Raw genomic sequence first — 23133 nt, forward strand, 5'->3', positions numbered from 1 at the left:
AAATAACTAACTATAAGATATGTCAAATTGATTTTACGTTTTTGTTTAATATAGATGTTAGTATTTTATTTTGTTGAATTAGTTAATTTAAAACATGGTTGAATATGAATGATTGAATATAAAGTTGGATATTCAAATAATATATCAACTCAAAATGTAATATATTACATTGAAGAGTTGAATAAGGTCTTAATTGAATATAAAACATGTAACAAATATAATTTTTGTAAACTTGTAAATGACCTAATAATAATAATAATAAAAATAATAAAATTGACTTCAACTCAAGTCTTTAGAAGTTATTGATGATTTACTTGTACCATAAGTTATAGGGCCCATGATTTGATTTCAAATATTTATTGATCTAGTTAGTTTTAAGGTAATTTATTATTTAATTGAAACTTTAGTTCTCATTTTTTTTCTTTGGTCTATTATTGATATTATTTTATAAAAACAATAAAGCTTAAATATTTATTTACTTTTTAATATTTTGCATTAACAAAAGGCAAAAGCATTAAAGAACATATTATAGCCATATATAAATATCAGCTTTTAACAATAGACAATAGTTTACTTTTGCAGCTTTTTCTCAACACTTTCACTAAATAATAAATTTATTAACAAATCTTTCCACTAATTAAATTAAGTAAATCTTACATTGTTTGTTTGACCTTCATCATCATTTGTTTAATATTCAAATTATCCTTATTTAAATATCTTAATAACTTAAATAAGTAGCTAAATAAACAACTAGTTAGGTTATAATTCTAAATAATTCATAAGCTATGAAATAGTAATTTTAGTTGGCAATAAATAAAACTACATATAGAAAAATAAACCGTCCAAAGTTTGTTTGATTTTGATATTGTAAGATTTAAAAAAAAAAAAATTCATAAAAAATTGTAATTTTTTTAATTTTAATTAGTTTAATTACTAAAATATTAAAATTTATTAAAAATAAAATAATAAAATTTTAATATTTTAATTGATAAAATGAGTAATTCGATATTTATATTACAGGCATTTGATAAAACAATGTATAAAACAAGTAAAATTCTAAAAAAAAAAACAAATCAAACTAGTTTTAAATGTATGTAACACACCCATTTTAACTAATAAATTAAATAGATATAGAACTAAATTAAATTTGTTTATCCTCTCCTCTAGTCTAACGATAAGTCTTCATGAGATTCTCGGTTCGAGTCTAACTAAGCCCGTTAGACGGTAAATTTTATACGTATTATACGAGAAACAAACTAACCCTAATATTTTTATTTAAATTACTTCTAAATCAAAGAAAGAACAAAAGGCTTAAGAGAAATTATGTTCCCCATAAGATTGATAGATTAAAGTGTAAAAAGACTGGTTCACTCACTCTCTCTCTCTTCTTCATCTTCTTTATCCATCTTTTTATCTCTTTTTCATCTCTGTTTATGCTTGAGAATCTCTTTCCATGGTTGAAAGCATGAAGAAGAACCAAAAAAAGTGAAAAAAAGAGAGTCTTGTATTCTTCCTTTAACTCTTTATCTTTCTTTTTCTCAGAATCATTGATAAAGATTGAAGCTTGAAATCTTTCAACTACAAAATGGGTTACGTTCTTCTGTAAATTTCCATTATTGTGTAATCATGTCTGACCCATCAAAAATCCGTTTAGTTAGATGTCCCAAGTGTGAAAATCTTCTGCCGGAGCTCGCAGATTATTCCGTTTATCAGTGCGGCGGTTGCGGCGCTGTTCTTCGAGGTATTTGAATCTTCTTCCCCTGTTTTTTCATATTGAGTAAAATTTTCATGGGTTTCTTTTAATTTTTTACAGCAAAAAAGAAAAATGTTGAAGAAGATGATGATAAAATTTGTGGGGATTCTGAAATTTTGATTCCTTGTGGGGAAGAAGGGGAAGTTAGTAATGGGTGTGTTAAATCTGAACCTATTTCCGCCATTAAAGCTGAGAAAACTGATATCTTAGTTGCAGAAACAGATAAGAACCAAATTAGATCTGAAAAAACTGAAGTAGGAAACAAAATCGATGATTCTAAACCTAGAAAACCTAGATTTGTTAGATACTCTGAAGAAGAAGAAGGTCCTTCGAATTATCAGATGAGGATGAAATCTGTTGAGAATGGTAAAGTTGAATTCTTTGAAGAAGATCAAGCTGCTCAATTTCTAAGGAAACTTGATGAGTTGAAAGAACAATTAAACAGGTCTCGTGAAATGAATCAAAACACTTCTAATGTTTCCTTCGGAAGAAGGTTTGGTTTTCCAGAAGATTCATTTATCAGAAGAAATTCATTTCCCGATCCTGCTCCTTACCCTAACCGACATGAAAGATTTAGGAATGGTTCATTAAGATCTATGGTACATGAAACCGACCCATATCATCATCCTCATCATCATCCATATTTCAATGGACATTATCAAGAACCATTTGAGACAACATACCCATATAGAAACCCTAATCACAACAACTTGTCATGTTCTTGTTGTGTCCAATATCCCAATCATTTTCCAAACAACCCTTTTCCTGAAAACCCTAATCGTTTCTCGGGTCGAGATTACAGAACTAGGGTTGGTAACCGTTGCCGTCCTCCGACGAAGATGGTGGTGCCTCCAATCTCCGCTAGCAAGGCTCGATGCCTTCCTTTATCCGGCGGTGCCCCGTTTGTGACTTGTCATAACTGCCTCGAGCTACTTCGAGTTCCGAAGAGGGTTTTGTTTGTGTCCGACGAGGAAAACCAAACGAAAATGAAATGCGGGGCGTGCTCAACCAATCTACTTTTGCGGGTTGTTAATAAGAAACTATATGTTTCGGTTTATGAAGAAGCTAGCGCGAATTGTCGTGTTGGATTGAATTTTTCGTCTGAGGATTATGATAATTCGGGTTATGATTTTCACTCGATGGGTCATGAGGGATTCGTGGCAGAAATGACTAGTGTTCCTTCCGGTTCTCCATATTCATCGGAGGATGATATAAGCCCCGATAGTATAAAGGTCGATCGGTTAAAGGAATCGAATTCTTCCGAGCTTGAACCGCCTTCGGCTGGATCTCCACTTAAAGATCATTTCGATTTTTCGAACAAGTATAACCAAAGTGGGAGATCAGATTGTGAGGTGGGATTTCAGACAAATGCTGGCTCGAGGCAAAATTCTATGAAAGATGCTTCGGTTGCGACTGAAATTGACGCTTCTTTTCAAGAGTATTTGAATTTGAATAATACCGAGACATCTCAGGAAGAAGATCATCAACAGAAAAACCATAAACCGAAACTTACATCGAATTTTGCGGGGATTATCAAGAAGAGTTTGAAGGAATTGTCGAGATCGATCCAACCGTCGGATCAAGGATCGGTTATTAATGTGGCGGTTAATGGTCATCCTATTCCAGATCGCCTTTTGAAGAAGGCGGAGAAGCTTGCGGGATCGATTCAGCCTGGAAATTACTGGTTAGTAAACAGTTTTCTTTTTTTAAATATCAACATTTTAAGTTTAACTGTCATTTTTTGTTTCATTAGGTATGATTTCAGAGCTGGATTCTGGGGTTTAATGGGTGGCCCTTGTCTTGGTATAATCCCGGTAAGTGAAAGATTCTAACTTTGGATAACTTTAGAGCTCTTTTGATCTTGGATATTTTCAAAACAATCTTGATGTAAGGTTACTAAAAATTGGTAGAAAGACATTAGAGGTATACATATATAGTGATTTTATTGAAGTTGTAGGTAATTTTTGTATTTTGGTTGATAATTTGAGCGATGATGCGTCTCAAATAGCCTTAATCGAACAAGACCTAAGTGTTCAATCTTGGGTTATTTGAATAATCAATTGGTTATTTCAAATAATATCATTTGAGTGATGTGATTTATAACCTAAACCGAACAAGACCCAAGTGTTCGATCTTGGGCTATTTGAATAATCAATTGGTGATTTCAAATTAATCTTGAGGTAGGTTATTGAAAATTGGTAAAAAAGACATTATGAATATAATGATTCTATTGAAGTAGGTATTTTCGCTGATGATTTGATCGAAGATGAGTCTCAAATAATCTAAACAGAACAAGATCTAATGACTTTCTTAAAAAAAAATGCTCAATTTGACCACTCTTATTGGAAATGATTCAAATTGTGGATAAAGAAAGTAATTATTTTTTACTGCAGCCATATATTGATGAATTTAACAAGCCAATGCCAGAGAATTGTTCTGGTGGGAACACTGGAGTGTTTGTAAATGGAAGAGAGCTTCATCAGAAGGATCACGAGCTCCTTTGTATGAGAGGACTCCCAACAGCCAGAGGCCGATCTTACATAATCGAAATCTCGGGAAGAGTTTTGGATGAAGAGTCTGGCGAAGAACTAGACAGCCTCGGAAAACTCGCACCAACGTAAGTTTAATCTTTATTTCTCATTCATTACGCAAATGCAGATTCCAATGGTAGTAAATCTAAAGTAAAAACATATGTAGGAATTCTTTTACCATGTTTATCGATTGATTCAGAATTTTTTTTACTATGACAGTGTCGAGAGGTCGAAGCATGGATTTGGCATGAAACCTCCAAAAGTGAGGGTTTGAATTCTAAATGAAGAAGAGTTATTTTAGTTCTTGTTGGATTGACCTAGTTTGTTTCTTGCTTTGTTTTTAGTTTAAACTATCATATTTTAGATACATTTGATTTGGATTTGTCAACAAGTAAATTGTTTATTCTCCATTGTTTGTTTTCTTAAATTCAATGGTTTAAATATGGGCCCTAAGTTGTTTGGTTATTTGTTTGTAGACCGAATTGCACAACCAATTGTTTGAGAACAGTTTTGGTTTATTGGTTTAGAAAGTCGGTTTGGGTTACTCCTCTGTCTATTAGGATTGACAACTATAATTTGTCTCTCGGTTTTCAATTTGAATTGTCCGCCAATGTAGGTTTTTTCTCGGTGGGTTTGACATTTGTTTAGTCTTAATTTTATTTCGAACACAATTAAATATATAAAATTATGATTAAAATATAATTATATGAAATGAAAGGACAATAGACAGAAATGGAATATGCAATCTCCCAAACACACACACAATATCTATATTTTCTTTCCTTTTTTAGTGGATGTCTATAAAGAAGGCCTTATTATTATTGGTTGCTATTTCTATTTTATACCCATCATTCAAACATGATTAACATTTATTTGACTAGAATTAAATTGATCAAATATTAATTATTTTTTGGGATTTTCCCAATCATATGAATCATGTGCAAGAGAAATCTTTACCCTAATAAAAAAGCTATCATGTTTGGATAATTGGTAAATGATGAATAACTAGGCCATGTTTGATTCTTGGGTTATTTGAAAAATCTTAAATCTTGCTTAACATTGAGTTATTTGAAAATTTTAATTTGATTTTTGAAACCAATCATAATAATAATAAAAAATTCACAATGAAGCAACTAAAAGTCCAAACTCTCAACAAATAACAAACCATCATTATTGTTTTGCCAACAAATTTTCTTCTATGGTATCAAACTTTCTCTTTTTTTCTTCTTTAAAAACACATGCACTCTTCTATAGTTCTATAAGCAACAAATCACACTAGTCTCCTTTTCCACAAATATTTCAATGGCTCAAAGCAACCATGAGTTACCTCACTTAGTTCTTTTGCCCTCGCCTGGAATGGGACATATCATTCCGCTTGTCGAATTCGCCAAACGACTCGTAAAACTCCACAATTTCTCCGTAACCGTCATCATTCTCTCCGATGGCCCCATACCGAATGCCCACAAGGCATTCCTCGATGACATGCCCGAAAGGATAGGTTATCGTGTACTACCTCAAGCCAATACCGATGACTTGTCACTTGAAACAAGAATCGAGACACGAATGTTCGTCATGATCAATCGTTCTCTACCTTTGATCCGCCAAGACCTTGTGTCTATTGCTTCAAACTATCGGGTTGTGGCCTTTTTAACCGATATATTCGGATTTGCATCGTTGGAAATTGCCAAGGAGTTGAATATCTCGCCTTATATCTTTTGTCCATCCACGGCTATGACTCTATGTGTACTTCTTTACTTGCCGACACTCGATAAGGAAGTGAAATGCGAATATAAGGATTTGATTGAACCGGTTCGGATTCCGGGTTGTATTCCTATCCACGGAAGGGATCTTATGGACCCGGTCCAAGATAGGAAGAACGAGGCTTACATGCATATACTTTCGGCCGAGAAGGGATATAGAATGGCCGAAGGAATTCTTTTGAATAATTTCCATGATTTGGAGCCTTTGGCTATCAAGGCTTTACAAGAGGTCGACTCGGGTAAACTAAAAATTTACCCGGTAGGACCTCTCGTAAAAATGGATACCAAATCGGGCGCGGAGTCGGAATGCCTGAAGTGGTTGGGTGGACAACCCACCAATTCCGTTCTATTCGTCTCCTTCGGAAGTGGTGGAACCCTAACATACTCACAACTCACCGAGTTGGCTCACGGGTTGGAGTTGAGCCAACAACGATTCATATGGGTTGTGAGGATACCGTGTGATGGACCCGCTGAGTCAAACTATTTCATAGACCACAGCCTAAACGATCCTTTGTCATACTTACCCAAAGGATTCATTGACCGTGTGAAAGGATATGGACTCGTTCTTCCTTCGTGGGGCCCACAAGCCGAGATCCTCATGCACGAGTCGACCGGCGGTTTCTTGACTCATTGCGGTTGGAATTCGACTTTGGAGAGTGTTGTAACCGGGGTGCCCTTGATTGCATGGCCACTTTACGCCGAGCAAAAGATGAACGCGGTGTTGTTGACCGATGATTTAAAAGTGGCATTGAGGGCCGAGGCGGATGAGAATGGGCTTGTGGGGCGTGTCGAGGTAGCTCGGTTGGTGAAAACGCTAATGGAAGGGGAAGAAGGGGAAAGAGTTCGAAGTAGAATGAAGGAATTGAAAGAGGCTTCCAAGAAGGTATTGGCCGAAGATGGATCATCTACTAAGGCACTTGCCGAGGTAGCTAAGAAATGGATGGGTGCATAAGTTTCTTGAGAACCATTATAACCTTTAAAGCTTGATTGTGTTTTTTTTAATATATGTTGTTGTATTCCTTTTGATTTCCTTTCTTTGTTAAGTTGTAATGAATAAACCTTGTCTTCGCCATATCTTGCTAACGGGAAGCTACGACAACAAATAGAAAAAATAAATAAGCCGAAGTGAAGGAATTTCCTTCTAACTAGTGGTTGAGAGTAAGCAAGCTACATTCATTCAACATGAATTAAGAATATATTTGAAATAAGGTATAAATATCTATGATATTTTCATTTTCTTCCGAAATTCTATTTGTATGCTTAGCTATTTCTACATCTCACATGGTCTAAGGCGAACCAACTCTTAAATAGCGCCAATTAAAGCCGCATTATAATGATTGCCCTTAATAAGAAACATTTAAACTCAATACAACGAACATATTATAAAAAAAATATGAAAAATCATAAATATGAAAAATATTAAAAAAGCAAAAACACATTTTCGAGCTTTTAACATAAAAGATTACAATTAGCTTACTCATCCTATCTAAACTTCAAATATTAACCTTTACTCACAACATTTTTTTGTTGTATTTTTCTATTTACACTATTGCCCTTAATTTGCTTGCACTTCACTTTAATTTAAGAATGAAAAAGTTCATTCGATCTGTACACCAAAATGTACAACCAAACTATTTTGAAATCGGTTTATTTGTCAATCAAAGAATGTTAGATAGGTTTAGTCGGTTTTCAATATATTCCATTTGTTCCCACAAAATTATTACTAGAAAACAAATAACAATTTTAATGGTTTTAAATTTAACTATTGAATGAAATGTTTATTTATCATCTAACTAAATTACACATATACTTTAAACTTTAACTATAAGTCTATAATTAGTCCACCACTAAATTGTACAATCAATTTTATTAGTGTCTCTTCCACTGTTTACAAATTAGGTTAAAGAGTGAAAATGGAGTTTATTTCTCTAAAAATGAACACAAAATCCATATTATCTTCGAACAACTTATGAACACTAAACAAAAACTCCCGACCAAATCTCAAGATCCACATCCCAAAGGGTTTTGAATGAAATCAAAAAATTCAAAACTATCAAATGACAAATTCTCATCCAAACCCATCTCATCAATCGGAGATCCATTGAATTTTTCTCCAAATCCATAATCAAACCCAATATCAAAATTAAAACTTGGGAATGTCGACAGTTTATACCGGTCGATGTCGGATTCTGATTTCTCCGGCGATGTCACCGGAAAACTCAAACACCCAAATTGTTCCTCCTCTTCTTCTTCTTCTTCCAATTTTGGAACCTTCGATTGGATACAAGTATGTCTTCCTTTGTACGAGGTATCCAAGATCGAAGGATCTTCATCGGATCTCTGAACTTGTTTTGTCGCTAAACATCCTTGACCATGTCGATGAGTACATCGATAATATGCTCTGTTTTTTTTTTCAGATTTTAAAACCCATTTCATAACATTAATTAAACCTTAAAAAAGATCATACCTTGGAAATTTAGCTCCAAGAATATGTTTCTGCCCATATTTTCTCCAATTAAACCCATCTTCAACCTCAGTTCCTGACTTAACTATCACTTCTTCCGCCATTGTTTTTCTGCAAATAAGTTCACATCATAAGTTCTTAACCTTAAAATGAAGGAAATACAAGAAAATAAACAAAACCCACTTCTTTTTGAAAGATTCTTTCTTCAACGCCGATTCCGGGGTTTCTCTTTTCCGACAAGAAGTCGCCGGCGGCGAGAAGACAGTGGGTGATTCTGGATTGAGCATTGAAAGAGCGTTGTCATATGAAGAAAGGATCTTTTGAATAAGAGGATGACATAATTCATGAGAATTAAGCTGGGTTTTGAGTTGCTCTGTTAATTCTCTTCCTAATGATAATTCATTGATGATGATTGTTGTATTCTCCATTTGTAAACAAAATTGAAGAAATTCTTCAAATTGTTTGATGCATTGAATTTAGGGTTCTTGGAAAGATGGGTTAAAGCTTGTTATAAAGATGAGTGAATCTTGAAAAAAAAACATACGACAAGAAAAGGACGATACTTTTTTCTTTTTCTTTTTCAGTTACATAGTTATCTGACTATTTCAAACAAACAATATTAAAGAAAAAATAAAAAGGAATTGGTTGATGGAAAACCACCAACAAAAAAATAATATTTAAACAAGGCTTTAAATACTTTTTTTATAAATTAATTTATTTGTTAAATATTAATACATTTTTATTATTTTCATTGAAAAAACATTTTTTTTATAATCTCAATCCTATTTGATTAGAAAATAATAGTAGTTTGTTTAAAAAAATAATTTATCAATATGGTTTTGAATTGATGTCAAAATGATGAATATTAGTAAAAAAAATTGAATGATTTATATATATTAAAAAGTAATAAAATTGTTTAATGACATTAAAAAAATCCACATCAATTTTAGGTGTGACTCATTCTTTCTCATACATAAATTTTTATAAATAAACGGTCAAATAATTCAAAATCCAATATGAAAAATTTAATTCCTTTATGGATTATGAAAAATTTGAAAATTTGAACGAAGAAAAATTCTACACATATATACTATCTATATTAGCTTTTTGTTCGACCATTAAAATAAAAAAAATATAAACATTTTGTCTAACTTATATATACGAATATTAAAAAACGTTATAATAATAATATATATAATACTCATCACAAATTAAAATTCATTAAAAAATACGAGACAAGAGTTATCTTTGGGAATAAATTGTCTCTTCTTTTTTTTTTCTTATTTTACAGGATTTCATTAGTCAACTCCTATACTACCATGAGATCATAGATTATTAAAAATATATATATTTATTCTGAATCATAAAATATTTTTAAATTGATATGCTTAAACTTGACCACCTATAACTATAAGTAGATATAAATAATTTTTGAAAATACTTTATCTGAAATTAGATGTGGGTTTAAACAAAAACAAAAACAAAACATCTTAATTATATATAGTAATAAATTTTCAAATAAAGGTTAATCATATTTTATAATAAAAAATGTAATAAAGTTAAGAGTTATTATAAAAATCCAACTTCAGTTTAAATATAATTTCATTTATTCCGTCATCATTCAAATTATAATTATTTATCTTTCGAATTACTTAAAAAAAAAATATAATGTCATTACAAATAAATTTATAGTAGTATTAGAACTTAAAAAAAAACAATAACAAAAAAAATTTACAATCATTTCTTTTTGGTGTATTAAAGAATGACTACGCGTTTATTTAAAATACCTCTAATGTAAGCTATATATCATGGAAAAGTGATAATAAAAGTAAATTATATATTTATTTTTTTCTAGTTTTAAATTTGATTAGAATCTTCGTTGAAAGTTCTATTTTTTTTTTTATTATTATTATTATGAAAATAAAAAGGATGGAGAAAGGAACTGACCATGAATATTCATGATTTCTTCCGCGTTCCTTCTACGATGGACAGGGTGAAAATGACATTTTCTGACCAAAATTAAATAAATTAGAAAATTATACATTTATTAGGGTTAGGCATATGTAAATTAAATTAAATTATTGTCATCATGAAATGAGATTTTTTTTTTTAATAAAAAAAAGTTGTATTTTATTCTCTAAGAGCTTGTTTGATCTTTGTTTTTGGTTTTATTGGTTTTGTTTAAAAGGACTTTGTTTGATAAAAAATAAGTTATTTAAGTTATTAATGGTTTAATTTTAAATTTAATAAAATTAAATTAAAAATATTTTAATATTTTAGTTAATTGAAATGAATTATTTGATAATGAAAATAATAGTAATAAAAAAAATCTATAATAAAACTGATTATAATAAAATAAAATAAAATAAAAAATCAATTTCTTTTAAATCAAACGAGATCTAAATATAAGAAGATATTGCATATTCATGTTATATATATATTCTTATTATAAGATTGTAAATAGGTATAAATAATGCATAAGTTCATTTACTAATGAATTCAATTATATACTAAATTAATAATTTTCAGTGATATAAAAATTAAAAGATTAGAACAATTTGAAAAAATAAAAAATATAAATGCATATGAGTGATGGTTATATATAATGCAATGTTAGAAATTTATAACTTTTAAAAGAGTATATATCAATATTTTTATTTTATTATTTGAATTCAATTATACAACAAAATATTAGTTAATTCGGTTATTTTGGACAAAATATTTATTTAGAAGGGTTAATTAAAAATAATTAACTTTTAATTAATTTATAGACAAACTTTTTTTTATTCAATAATTAACTTCTCATAATTTCCTTTATTGTCGGATCTCTTAAAAATAGATAAGAGACCGAATGGTATATATATATATTTTTTTTTTTGTTATAAATTTAATTTAAATGGAGTCTTTTAATTTTAATTTTTTTATAGCGTTATCACTTAATTTTAAAAAGTCAAAAAAATATTTTACGTGTATAAACATAATTTTAGAGATTTTTTTTTGTTTTATGTTTGGTGACACTTCGGGAAAGGACTTACATGTTTTGTCCTCCGTACCCTGTTGAAGAACGATCTTTACTTCACATTTTTTTTTTAATTTTATTTTGGCTATTTAGAAAATTGAATTCTTATGTTTTATTTATCAAATTATTTTTCAAATTTTAGATATTTATTTAGATTTGACATTTTAAATTATAAAATATTAAATAAATGTCTATACATGCGCGGTTAATGTAGAAAATAGTAGAGAATGATATCTGATCAATTAAAAAAAAAGTTAAATTTTAAGTAATAAAATATTAACTTTTTAAAAATATTTTAAAGCCGTTATCTATTTTTAAATTTTTTAAAATAGTTCAAAACTTTTAAATGTTGAATAATATTAAAAATTAAAATATTTAAAATAAATAGGTAAAGGAGTGGACGACTGGGTGCTGGATGAACCGTTGGTTCGAGTGAAGCGGTTTGGGAGCGAGTTGGGCCGGTTTGGACGCGGTCTGGGTCGAGGCGGTTTGACCTTGGTCAACGTAAAGCGAGACGCGCACGGGTCAACCATGTAAAGCGTAGGTGACTCGGACGCTCAAGACCGGGTTTTGGCCGGGTCCTGATTCATCGTCAACCTCTAGCCAAACCAAAATGACGATTTTTAGTATTTGGCTAAGTGGCTTTAATCGTGAATGCAAGGACATGAGAAGCTTTGTCTCCTCGTTTAGAATATGTTGGACAAGCTCTAGAGTCGTCATTCAACTATTAAAGACTTAACAGAGCTTTGACAAAAAAAACGTGTTTTTGGAATGAAAATCCATTTTTTGTTGGAATGTTGTAATTTGAATTATGAGCTTACCAAAAACTTCTTATGATTAATTAAAATTAAAACCAAGTTTTTAAACACAACTAGTTACATGTTTTTATTATTTTTAAAACTCAAACCCAAAACTTTTCAAAAATGGTTGAATTAGGTAAACATGCCTTAAACACTTTGGGAGTAATTTGAAAACTTTCTTAACATCATTTAAAATGTATTAGAAACATATTTTAATTAGAAACATATTTTAATGACCATTTTTTAGCTAAGGCTCAAGAAGAACACTTTGTTTCTTGAAATTTTAAAATTAAATTTGTACTTTTTAATTTATTCGAATTAGCATCAACATAAAGTTCATAAACGGTCGTAGAATCATGACTCAAATATTATAGAAGTGAAGAATCAAATAATAGTAATGTAGTATTGAAGAACACACAAACTCAAATATAAAATTTTGATTGATAACTTACCGTAGATTGAAAAACACTCATAAAATTTTATTGAAGCTTTAGGATAAACCAAATCGAGTTTAAAAGCTCTAAACAAGATTTTCTAGAAAACAAAATTGTAAATTTTAGTGGCGAATCTCAAATTATATTAATATATGAGGCTGGGTTGTTTTCATATTTATAGCCGACTTAGGTTCTTTAATGGTCGTTTATCCGCCTCGGAAGAAAACTTGATCTAAGTCGGCCAAATTTGGACGAAAGTCATTATTGATCGTCCACTTGCTTGGTTGAATTTTATCATTTCGCGAGTAGGACAACCTACGAACATAAGGGAAATGTTATTATTTTCCTTCTTGAACTTTTCGTTTTGACTAAGTAATTTTTTGAGAAAATTTATTTTATTTTTTTATCCATTCAGATTGTATAAGGTTATTTTCTCCCAAATTCTCTCCTAATCATTAATAGACTATTAATTATAATAATTATCTTTTTCAAAATTATTTATTTACTCAAAAGTTTATTATAATTTTATGACATCATTGATGAAGTCATATAAATGGCACAAGTAGTCACATTTGTTTGTAACACAAGATCCAAAATAAATTATATGTATTTTATAAAATCAAAATAATATCTAATATATTATTTTAAAATTAATCATAAAATTTAATGCATCTAGATTCTAAATTACTTGTCAAATACTATTTTCTCCTCCAATTATTATCATATAATTTAGTTTTGTAATTACATTTAAATAATTCAATTTATTTTCTTAAAAAAAATTTAGAAAGTTGGTTCAATCCTTAAGATAATGATGACAATTTGAGTAAAAATTAAATATGATATATTTATAATTTTTTTCACATAGTTATTATTCATATATTAATGTATAATTATTTTCAAATTGATAAATTTGAATATGTATTTTTTTTTTATGAGGACTTTGTATTTGTATGTTATTTATAACTCAAAAATATTGTATTATTTTTTCTCTTTTATATCATATCATTTAATTATTTACCCAAAATATTAAATATCACTATTTTAAATTATTATTTAATATTTTATTATTATAAAAAAAATAGGATAACAAATTAATTACATAGCCCGCAAACACACTTAACTATTTAATTAAGTGCATAACCTTCCGCCTAACGGGGCTCAAACCCAGGACCTTGGGGAGGCTGAGAACATTCCACTCTTGTTGTCGTTAGGCTATAAAATTGAATTAAAAAATGTGTCACAAGAGGGTTAAACACATATCCTGCAAACACATTTAACCATTTAATCAGACGTATAATTTATCGTCCGACGGGCTGGAACCCAAAACATCTAAAAAGGCTGAGGATATTCACCTCTGGTTGTCACTAGGTTAGAAGAGAGATTTATTTTATCATTATAAATTAATATTTTTGCTTTTTTACATAAAAATTTTTTTATCATATCCTCAAAATTATCGATTATCATTATTTTTTTAAATAACCGATTATTTGAATAACTCTAATCCGAACTAGGTAGTTAATGTTGGTATGAAATTTAATTGTGTAAAAACATAAATGAGTATCTAAAGTGAGATTGTACAATTTATAATAAATCAAAAGAAAGTTAGCTACATTCCTAATAAATTAACTAAATATTAATAACTATCTAAATAAAAACCGTTTTACAAAATAATAACAAATTATCATATTAAAGTTGAATTTATTTTCAAAATAAAAATTAACTAGATTGAAATTAGTTTCTTTTAAATAGTAATTTTCTCTATGGAGAAATAAAGTAATACATTTAACCTCTCATTTCAGTAAGAATTTTTTTTTAAAATAGAATTGAATTTATTATTTTATTTTTTCTATTAAAACAAATAATAATAAAATCACTCAATCTTAGTTGTTCAATTACAATATTTTATAATTCTAATATTTTAAAGTACCAAATTAAAATAATAAATAATGTTGATTGAAGAAACAACTTGTTAAAATATTTAATAATAATTTATAATGTTTCTATCATGGTGACATGTAACATATTTATTTCAAACGCGTTACTTACGCAACTTGTACTGACAATAACAGTTTCTTATAATTTTTTATTTATTAAAATATTAATAAAATTTCAAACTATCACTTTTTTACATAAATAATTTAATTTAGTCATGGAAGAGACATTTAATTAACACTTAAATTGACGATTTATTCCTAATGCTATATGGATCATGACATCATGTTTTTTATCTGGCTTATGCACTGCTTACGCAGTTCAATTTAAAAAAAAAATCAAATAAATTGAATTTATAGTGCTTTTAATTAATTATATGTGTGGAGACATAAGGAAGTCGTGAAATATAAAAACTAGTTCGAGAGTTTTCTTATCGAATAACTTCAAAGTTACGACATCCCATTTTAATTTAAGACGTTTTTAGTGAATCTTGAAATTGTAATATTTGGTTTGTTAGGTCTGACTATTGTCACTTAAACTAATGGATTATATTTATGAATATTTTTTCTTATCGGAGAAGGTCTCGTCTATCTTTTTTTTCACTCAAATTTGAATTGACTTTGTGTTTTGTTGGATCAAATTTATTGTCACGAATGTCTCTAATCTAAAGAGTATTCTTTGTAGTTAATAGTAAATTGTATGTTGTTCATAACTTATGATTGTATTAATAGTCATTTTTTGAGTTGGTATTTGTTTTAAATTTTACCTACTTTGTTCACATTTGTTACTATTTATTTATGAATAATGATATGTAACGACGAAACTGGAGAGAAGAGAGACGAAATATGAGAGACTCGACACAAATTTACTATTCACGAATATTTTTTAATTTATCAGTTTTGTGTTAATGTAGATGGTTAATTATTATGTGTTAAGATTTTTTATGACTTTGGTTTATCAATTCACGATTTTTATGGACAATTTTTATAATCATTCAGAATTTTTGTTAGAATTTTTTTCAAATATATGTATATTTTTCACTTAAGCCAAATAGGGTTTTAATGGTGTTCAAAATGAATGAAATTGTAACAACCAACCATATAAGATAAGCTCAAATTAAAGGATAGAAATGGTCCATGACTCCAAAAAGGCAATCTTACTAAGATGGCCCCATTCTCATTCAATGAGAATAAATACATAAATAAATAAATAAAAGTAATTGTCACAGTTATTTGTTAACATGGTATATCATAAATATAATAATAATAATTATTATTATTATTATAATATATAATATGTGATAATATTCTTTAATATATTGACAAATTTTATAATCATCCGTACTTTTATTTATTTATTAAATCAGCCCACTTAAACTCCAGATCCGGTTTTAAGAAAACAATTTTTAATAGGATCTCTCAACTAATCATATCATAAAATACATTAAATTAAAATATGGTAAAATAATGATAAATAGCCATAAAAAACAGTTAGATTTTAAGTTTGAAATGAATTTTATTCAAAATTTACTTAATCAAAATAAAGATCACAAACATATTTATTTCAAATATAAATGATCTCTAGCCCACGAGAACTGAGAAAAGTTCAATAATGAATTCTTCATTTCAGCCTCTACCTAACATCTAACATTTTCATAACATTATTTACATTGAGATTAGTAAAAATTGAATGTTTTTCCATCATTGTTTTTCCTTCTTTCATATTTTCTACATAAAAAACTTTGTTTTTCGATAATTTTTTTGAGACGTTCATATTTAACATCATGATTGTCATGTATTTTATCGTAAATTTTCTTCGGCCTTATTAGTTTGGCTTGTCTTTTATTGTAAAACTTTTACTGCCTATTCATGAGGATTTATATCTTTTTTATTTTATATATTTCTTTTTTTTGTTCAATTTTTATATAATAATTCTTTTACCATTTTATACATTGTTTTTGGTTATTTTAACACTAATTAACTTATAAAGAAAAATGAAAAATATTTTTTAAGTATTTATTTATGGTCCAATTACTATTTAGGGTTCGAATATATAATGTTTTTGTCAAATAATGCTCGAACTGAACATTTAATCATTCGAGACTTTTCCCCAACAAAGCTAAACGTAATATATCAAATAAAAATAAAATAAAAATAAAATAAAATACATTTCGAGAATAACCTCAAATAACTTTTCACGATTCGAGCTTCAAATAATTTAACTCAAAGTTCGATCACTGTTTAATAAAAGTGTCACAAATTAATTTATTTATTAAACAATTCCTTCTAGACGAGGACAGACGAGTCACTTTCAATAATAATACTCTTGTTAAATTATTTCAACTTTTTGAAAAAAAAGAAAAATCATTTCAAACGTGTGGTCCGGGCAGGAATGCATGGGCTCTTTACTAGGTATTTTCTTCCTCTTTTCTTTTATATATATTTTAAGTAATTTCTTAACCAACAATTAATTATATGTGATATTTATAACAATTATTAAATTAGAAAATGACAATAATCAAATTAATAATTGATTTTCATCACCTCCCCGGGACCATTCAGATTTAGAAACTGAATTTTGGAAACACATTTTAAAAAATAATCTAATCATACATATATAATTTATTCATAAATTTATTAACCTTTTTGTCCAAACAAATTGGATTCAATAATTATTTATAAATGACATTTAAATTTGCACTAAGAATGATATTGACAATTTATATTAGCTAAACATTTGTTTTACAAAGCTGATTAAGATAATAATAATAATAAACAAAACTATTAAATTTAAGAACGAATAAATAGTATCCTTAAATGTTAAGTGAAAGATTAATGTTATCATAATTTCAAGTCAAGTTCGAGATTAACCTTAATAAGTGTTTAAGTATAATAATCTTGATTTAGGGTTTTTATGTGGTATTTTTTTTTTTTGTTTCAAATAGGCTCTATTGAAATCAGAATTAATGGTCAGTCAATTTCTTGCTTCGTAAAATTCGATTCGCTCGCTTTGAGAAAAATATTTTCACGTTGTCGAGCCTAGACTATAAAATGCAAGATTAAATTTTCATATAATTTAACAATATATGAGTAAAACATCGATTTTTTTATACAACCAAAATTAGAATGAAGATTGAAGCAAAACTTAAAATATAAGTAGAGTAAACGAGTCGAGTCGAGCTTGAACTAGCCCTGGATCGACTCGTTTTTTATTGGCTCGGCTCGATTGGTTCAAGTTCGGCTCGAAAGGCTCGAATTTAAATATATATTTATATATTAATTTCTTATATTAAATAAAAAAACTAAATCACCAAGTAGGTAGTCTTTTCAAGAAGAATACTTTCAAAAATCGTGTATTATATTTGAGATTAACTTGAAAATATATTAGACTTCATTAGGTTTATTTTGAAGAATAAAACATTTTATATGGTGGAACAAAAATAGTTTTATATCTTATAAAATATAATATATTGAGATTATATATATAAAATAATATTATAATATAATTATATTTTGATTTAATTTTTAAAATTTATGTTTATGTAATTAAATTAATATTAAATATATTTATTTTTTAAATATATATTTTTTAATTTATAAATATTATTTAGGTATATCATCAAATATAATACATTGTGATTGAACATATTAAATAATATTAAAGTATAATTATATTTTGATTTAATTTTTAAAGATTATATTTCTATAATTAAATTAATATAAATATAATTATTTCCTTATAAATATTATATAATATATAATTCTTAATTTATAAGTATATTTTGGGAGGGCCAATAAATAATAAACGCATAAATAGTCTTATGGGTATGTTTCAAATTTGATTAAAAAGTAAAATATAATAAAAAAATAATTATATGATTGGGTTCGATAAAGCTCGACGAGTCATCAAGCGAGTCTTACTTAAGCTCAAATTCGGCTCGAATTTTAAACAAGTTGATTCGAGCTCGACTCGAATTTAATTTTGATCAACTCACGGGTAGCTCACGAACGACTCGGTTCATATGCACCCTTAAAGTAAAGTATGGAATAAACTAAGGGGAAAATAATTATGATAAGTGGTAGATCTTACTGGGCTCAAATTATTATATTGACCCCTATTATTTTATCTAATATATAAATTGAATATTATACTAATGTCTTGTTTTATAACTCAACAATAGAAATTTACAATAACAATCTACATTTTATTAACATTAATCTCAATATAAAACTTATATTTAGACATAATTTAATAAAAGACTCAATAAACATGACATATTTGAACATAAATTAAATAATATGATAAAGTGGAAAGATAAGTGGTCACAACAAGACCATTTTGAATAAAACTCAATTAAAATATTTGACCTAACTAAAGTGGTATGCTCCATAATTTGGGCCTTAAATTGAAAATCCAAAAGTAAAATAAAGCCCACTCGGATAATATTAAATTATGTAAAAGTACATTTTAATGCTTGTTATGGATATGAGTTTGTTTGTTGTTAAGGTTTGTGTTTAGACTAACAATTAATATTATAATAATTGAAGGTTATTTAATTGATCACCTATCAAAAGGTAACTCAACACTCTTTTATTATTATTAAAAGGTCAATTATATAAAATAATAGAAGGAAAAAAAAAATCACAAAAACAAAACTATTTAGACCATCAACACTCTTTTATTATTATTAAAAGGTCAATTATATAAAAAAAAAAATAGAAGAAAAAAAAATCACAAAAACAAAACTATTTAGACCATCCCTAAATCAGAGCTGGTCCAAGTTTTGAGTTGTCCTATCTTCTGTTGAAAAATTATCCATATTTGATTTTTGTTATCTTGGTCTAATTCAAAATTTTGATTAAAAATATATTTTATTTTTTTTTTAGATTTAACCCATAAACAAACAAAAGTTTTAAATACTTATATTGAATCGCTAAATTAGAACATTTTATATTTAAAATTACAAAAAATATAACAAAATATCTTACTATTTTTAATAAATAGCCGAGGACTTGCCGAGCTTAGCCAAGTGCGACCGCATCTCTAACACACCCTCAAGCGCAAAATGTTGAAAACATCTTTTTACCTCTCTTAAATACTCATATTTGCATTTTACTCTTCACATACATATTTGATTTCAAAATTATAAATAAATCCTTTGACTTTTGATGTATGGATAAACTTTATCTTTTTCTTTTTTTAGTTCAGTTTTTTACATAATGTAAAAATCTATTGATATGTATTGATTTTATATATTTTTTATTTATGTAATTTTTTTAGATATTTTTATTAATCATTTTTATCTATCATAAATTTATAATAATAAACAATATTGATAAAAAAAATACAAGATAAAAAAAAACTAACAACAAATAATAAAAATATGATTAATAATGTTTAATTTATTTTTTAATGTATATAAAATATTAATTTATAATTAATTTTATCATAATTTTCTATGATCGAAAAGAAAAATATTTGAGTTTAATTTGTAAAGTTGATAAATATATGAGTGGTATTGAAAAAATTAACGTGAATTCAATGAATATTTTTTTGAGTTTAAGATAAATTACTATTTGATGGGATAATTACTGCATTTTGAGTTTTGAAGAGGGTCTTAGAGCAACAAAAAAAAATCAATAATAAAAGAACTTGTTATAAATGTTAATCGTTTTTCGCCAGGATGGTGGTTCGGGTACGATATAACTAATTTTTTTTTATGCATATTATATATCGCATCAAAATTTTCGATATAAAAAAATTATATCGATATTGTACCGAAATCTCAGTACGATAAAAGTAATGTACTGATTATATAAATATACGTGGTATATCAAAATTTTGGATATAATTCATATGAAGAGCATAAACTATGAAGAAAAGGTGTTAAAGCAATAACGATGATGGAAGAGCGACATAGATGGAGTCACGACGAACATGCAACGAACATGCAAAAGAGATTTGGAAGTGTACCTCATATTAAAATTTTTGATATATCGAAAATATCGGTAATTTTTCTACCTTTATTAATCGCGGATTGAATTTGGTCAATTTTTAAGTAAATGTAATTCGACCCCTATTAAATCGATTATGTATTCAATCAAAACCCTACCTTCCAATTTGATATTTATTTTGATATCTAATTATATAAATTTAATAATCTTGAAAGCAGGACTATAGTGGTAGGTGGGTGTCAATAAAAATTAAAAATTTAATAGTTCAAATTCTAACATATTTCTGAGTAATTTTTTTAAATTTATTTGTTAACTAAGGATCAGATTAGTAGACTATATCTAGCTATTATATATACTAGATAATGTTTTTTATATCAAAAATCTATAACTGACAGAATGTTTTCCTATTACAATTTATTCTACAGTTGATTGTTTGCACTAATATAAATTCTCAAAGACAATGAATACCATTTTTTTATTATTATTTGCTAGATATGGATCCAAAATTGTACTAATTTGAAATGGTTAGATTCAATTATTATTGAAATAAATATGATGGAAACCCCTCATCCACCTGTTACCTAAGATATTAATTGATTCATGGCTAGAATCTCTCCTTTTTCTTTCATTCCGAAACCACATATTTATGAAGATTTAAGAGGACGGGGTATACAGAACGGAAAAAAGAAGATTTCATCGCATTGTTATTTTTAATTTTAAAAAAATTAGAAAAATTCACGTGCGATTCACACGGATACAGATAAAACTATAAACGAAATTTAAAAATATTTTATAATAATATGTATTCAATATTTCAATGTTTAAGATTCGTAATAAATCACGAATAATATATTAAAATAAAAAATCAGATATTCTCATTTCACATTTTATTTACTTTAGTAAAATAACTCATCTCTTCACATATTTTATCACATATTTTTTTCTTAATGAACCTCTCATCTCATAACATTACACTTTCATTTTGGTCTATATCTGATTCATATTTTTTAATATTTAGCATTGTGATATCACGCTTTGATCAATCAAATATTTGATTTATATATTTTAACCACTTTCAATTGTTATCGCTCTATTATCCATCAGCAAACCACATCACAATCACACAATTAGTTCAAGGGTTGTACTTGTTTTGTTAGGTTGTAAGTTCGAAATATACATAACCGTTTTAAGTTTATTGGCGAGTCAATTCAAATTTAACTCAAATATCCATTACTCTAACATATATATCCAAATTAACTACAACTCTCGACTAGATAGATTTTGAAAATTAAACATCAATATGTATAATATATATTAACACAACTCATAAAAGTTATCAAATTACAATTTAAGTACTTGCGTTTTATTGTGAATCAAAACAATTATCAAATTGAAATACCTTACATAATTAAAAGAAACATTTAAAATACAATCCCACCAAATTATTACATGATTTGTCATCATAAAAAAATGACAAAAATTTAGAAAGATGAGATATTATGGTCTAAACATAACATTTTATTTTAATTAATTAATTTAATTTTTTTATTGTTTTTTTAATGTAGAATAAAACTCATTTCTTTTTCCGGCAAATCCTTCATGGTGTTTCATGACCCAAAACCTCTCGATCTCCTCCGCTTTTCGACCCGGAATCCGACCCGCTATCAATCCCCATCTAATAACAATAATTAATTACTAATTAAGACCAAATATTTATATTAATTAAATTAATTAATTAATTAATATACCTGTCTCCAACAAGTCTATGCATTCGATAAACAAGATCTTCTTCTTCCTCACTCAATTTTATAAATTTCCATTCAATGCTGCTCACTTCTGTTTATTATAATTATTTATTAAAATTAAACATTATTTGAAATGGGATTAATAATTTGGATATAATATATTTTTTCCAAATAAAAAATTACCTTCTGAACAGCAACTATTAGTATTATAATTAGGATCATCAGTCTTGGGTTGCTTCTGGCGCCGGCTATCCATTCCGATGATAAATTCCGGTCACTTTATAGAGAGAGATTGGGATTTGAGTGTGTAAGGTTGTGTCAACATTTATAATAATAGGCTCAGGGCATTTTTGTAAATGAACCATAAAATCAGTAGTATAATCCGCACCGCGGTTTTCGATATAAAAATCCTAGAGACAGTTTTTTTTTAGTTTGATCGAAGATGGGACGATAATGATATTTGTATTCTCGACCCCCAAATATAATGAGTGAAGATGGTAGTAAAATATCTCTAAAATTGAACGAGACAGAAATAATAAATGTATATCTACTTTCAATCCGTCGCATTGTCATCCCTAAGTCTATTTATTTATTTTTATTCTTTCTTTTTATCAATAAAAATATTAAAAAAAAACTCAAGACTTAATTGTTTCAATAAATAAATAATTTTTAAAATCAATAAAAATTTAAATAAAATGAATGAATACATGTATAATTAAGTAACCTATTAGGATATCACTT

At 27.5% G+C, this 23133-nt stretch overlaps 4 protein-coding genes across 4 annotated transcripts; 2 read left to right on the top strand and 2 right to left on the bottom strand.

The window, feature by feature from the left end:
• Positions 1-1320: 1320 nt before the first annotated feature.
• LOC124942205 lies at positions 1321-4692 on the top strand. The gene is made up of 5 exons (XM_047482664.1): positions 1321-1741; positions 1814-3437; positions 3507-3567; positions 4147-4370; positions 4504-4692. Exons 1-5 carry the CDS (start codon positions 1627-1629, stop codon positions 4556-4558), a joined length of 2079 nt encoding a protein of 692 aa, XP_047338620.1. The 5' UTR covers positions 1321-1626; the 3' UTR covers positions 4559-4692.
• Positions 4693-5561: 869 nt separating this feature from the next.
• Positions 5562-7114, top strand: LOC124942683 (hydroquinone glucosyltransferase-like). The gene has a single exon (XM_047483229.1). It carries the CDS (start codon positions 5587-5589, stop codon positions 6994-6996), a length of 1410 nt encoding a protein of 469 aa, XP_047339185.1. The 5' UTR covers positions 5562-5586; the 3' UTR covers positions 6997-7114.
• Positions 7115-7942: 828 nt separating this feature from the next.
• LOC124942609 (transcription factor WRKY19-like) lies at positions 7943-9002 on the bottom strand. Its single transcript, XM_047483142.1, has 2 exons — positions 8512-9002; positions 7943-8445 (listed from the first exon to the last, which is right to left on the bottom strand). The coding sequence occupies exons 1-2, from the start codon at positions 8610-8612 to the stop codon at positions 8046-8048; spliced, it is 501 nt and encodes a 166-aa protein (XP_047339098.1). The 5' UTR covers positions 8613-9002; the 3' UTR covers positions 7943-8045.
• A 12967-nt stretch (positions 9003-21969) lies between these two features.
• On the bottom strand, positions 21970-22823 carry LOC124943159 (MYB-like transcription factor ETC3). Its single transcript, XM_047483710.1, has 3 exons — positions 22576-22823; positions 22396-22483; positions 21970-22322 (listed from the first exon to the last, which is right to left on the bottom strand). The coding sequence occupies exons 1-3, from the start codon at positions 22646-22648 to the stop codon at positions 22193-22195; spliced, it is 291 nt and encodes a 96-aa protein (XP_047339666.1). The 5' UTR covers positions 22649-22823; the 3' UTR covers positions 21970-22192.
• Positions 22824-23133: the final 310 nt, after the last annotated feature.

Source organism: Impatiens glandulifera, chromosome 6 (genome assembly GCF_907164915.1).
Source record: "Impatiens glandulifera chromosome 6, dImpGla2.1, whole genome shotgun sequence".
NCBI lineage: Eukaryota > Viridiplantae > Streptophyta > Magnoliopsida > Ericales > Balsaminaceae > Impatiens > Impatiens glandulifera.

Coding starts and splice junctions, on each gene's coding strand:
- LOC124943159 (XM_047483710.1), bottom strand. CDS start 22,648: ATGGATAGCCGGCGCCAGAAGCAACCCAAGACTGATGATCCTAATTAT. Junction 22,484..22,575: donor TAATAGTTGCTGTTCAGAAG/GTAATTTTTTAT, acceptor TATAATAAACAG/AAGTGAGCAGCATTGAATGG. Junction 22,323..22,395: donor CATAGACTTGTTGGAGACAG/GTATATTAATTA, acceptor TATTGTTATTAG/ATGGGGATTGATAGCGGGTC.
- LOC124942609 (XM_047483142.1), bottom strand. CDS start 8,612: ATGGCGGAAGAAGTGATAGTTAAGTCAGGAACTGAGGTTGAAGATGGG. Junction 8,446..8,511: donor CTTGGAGCTAAATTTCCAAG/GTATGATCTTTT, acceptor AAAAAAAAACAG/AGCATATTATCGATGTACTC.
- LOC124942683 (XM_047483229.1), top strand. CDS start 5,587: ATGGCTCAAAGCAACCATGAGTTACCTCACTTAGTTCTTTTGCCCTCG.
- LOC124942205 (XM_047482664.1), top strand. CDS start 1,627: ATGTCTGACCCATCAAAAATCCGTTTAGTTAGATGTCCCAAGTGTGAA. Junction 3,438..3,506: donor ATTCAGCCTGGAAATTACTG/GTTAGTAAACAG, acceptor TTGTTTCATTAG/GTATGATTTCAGAGCTGGAT. Junction 3,568..4,146: donor CTTGTCTTGGTATAATCCCG/GTAAGTGAAAGA, acceptor TTTTTACTGCAG/CCATATATTGATGAATTTAA.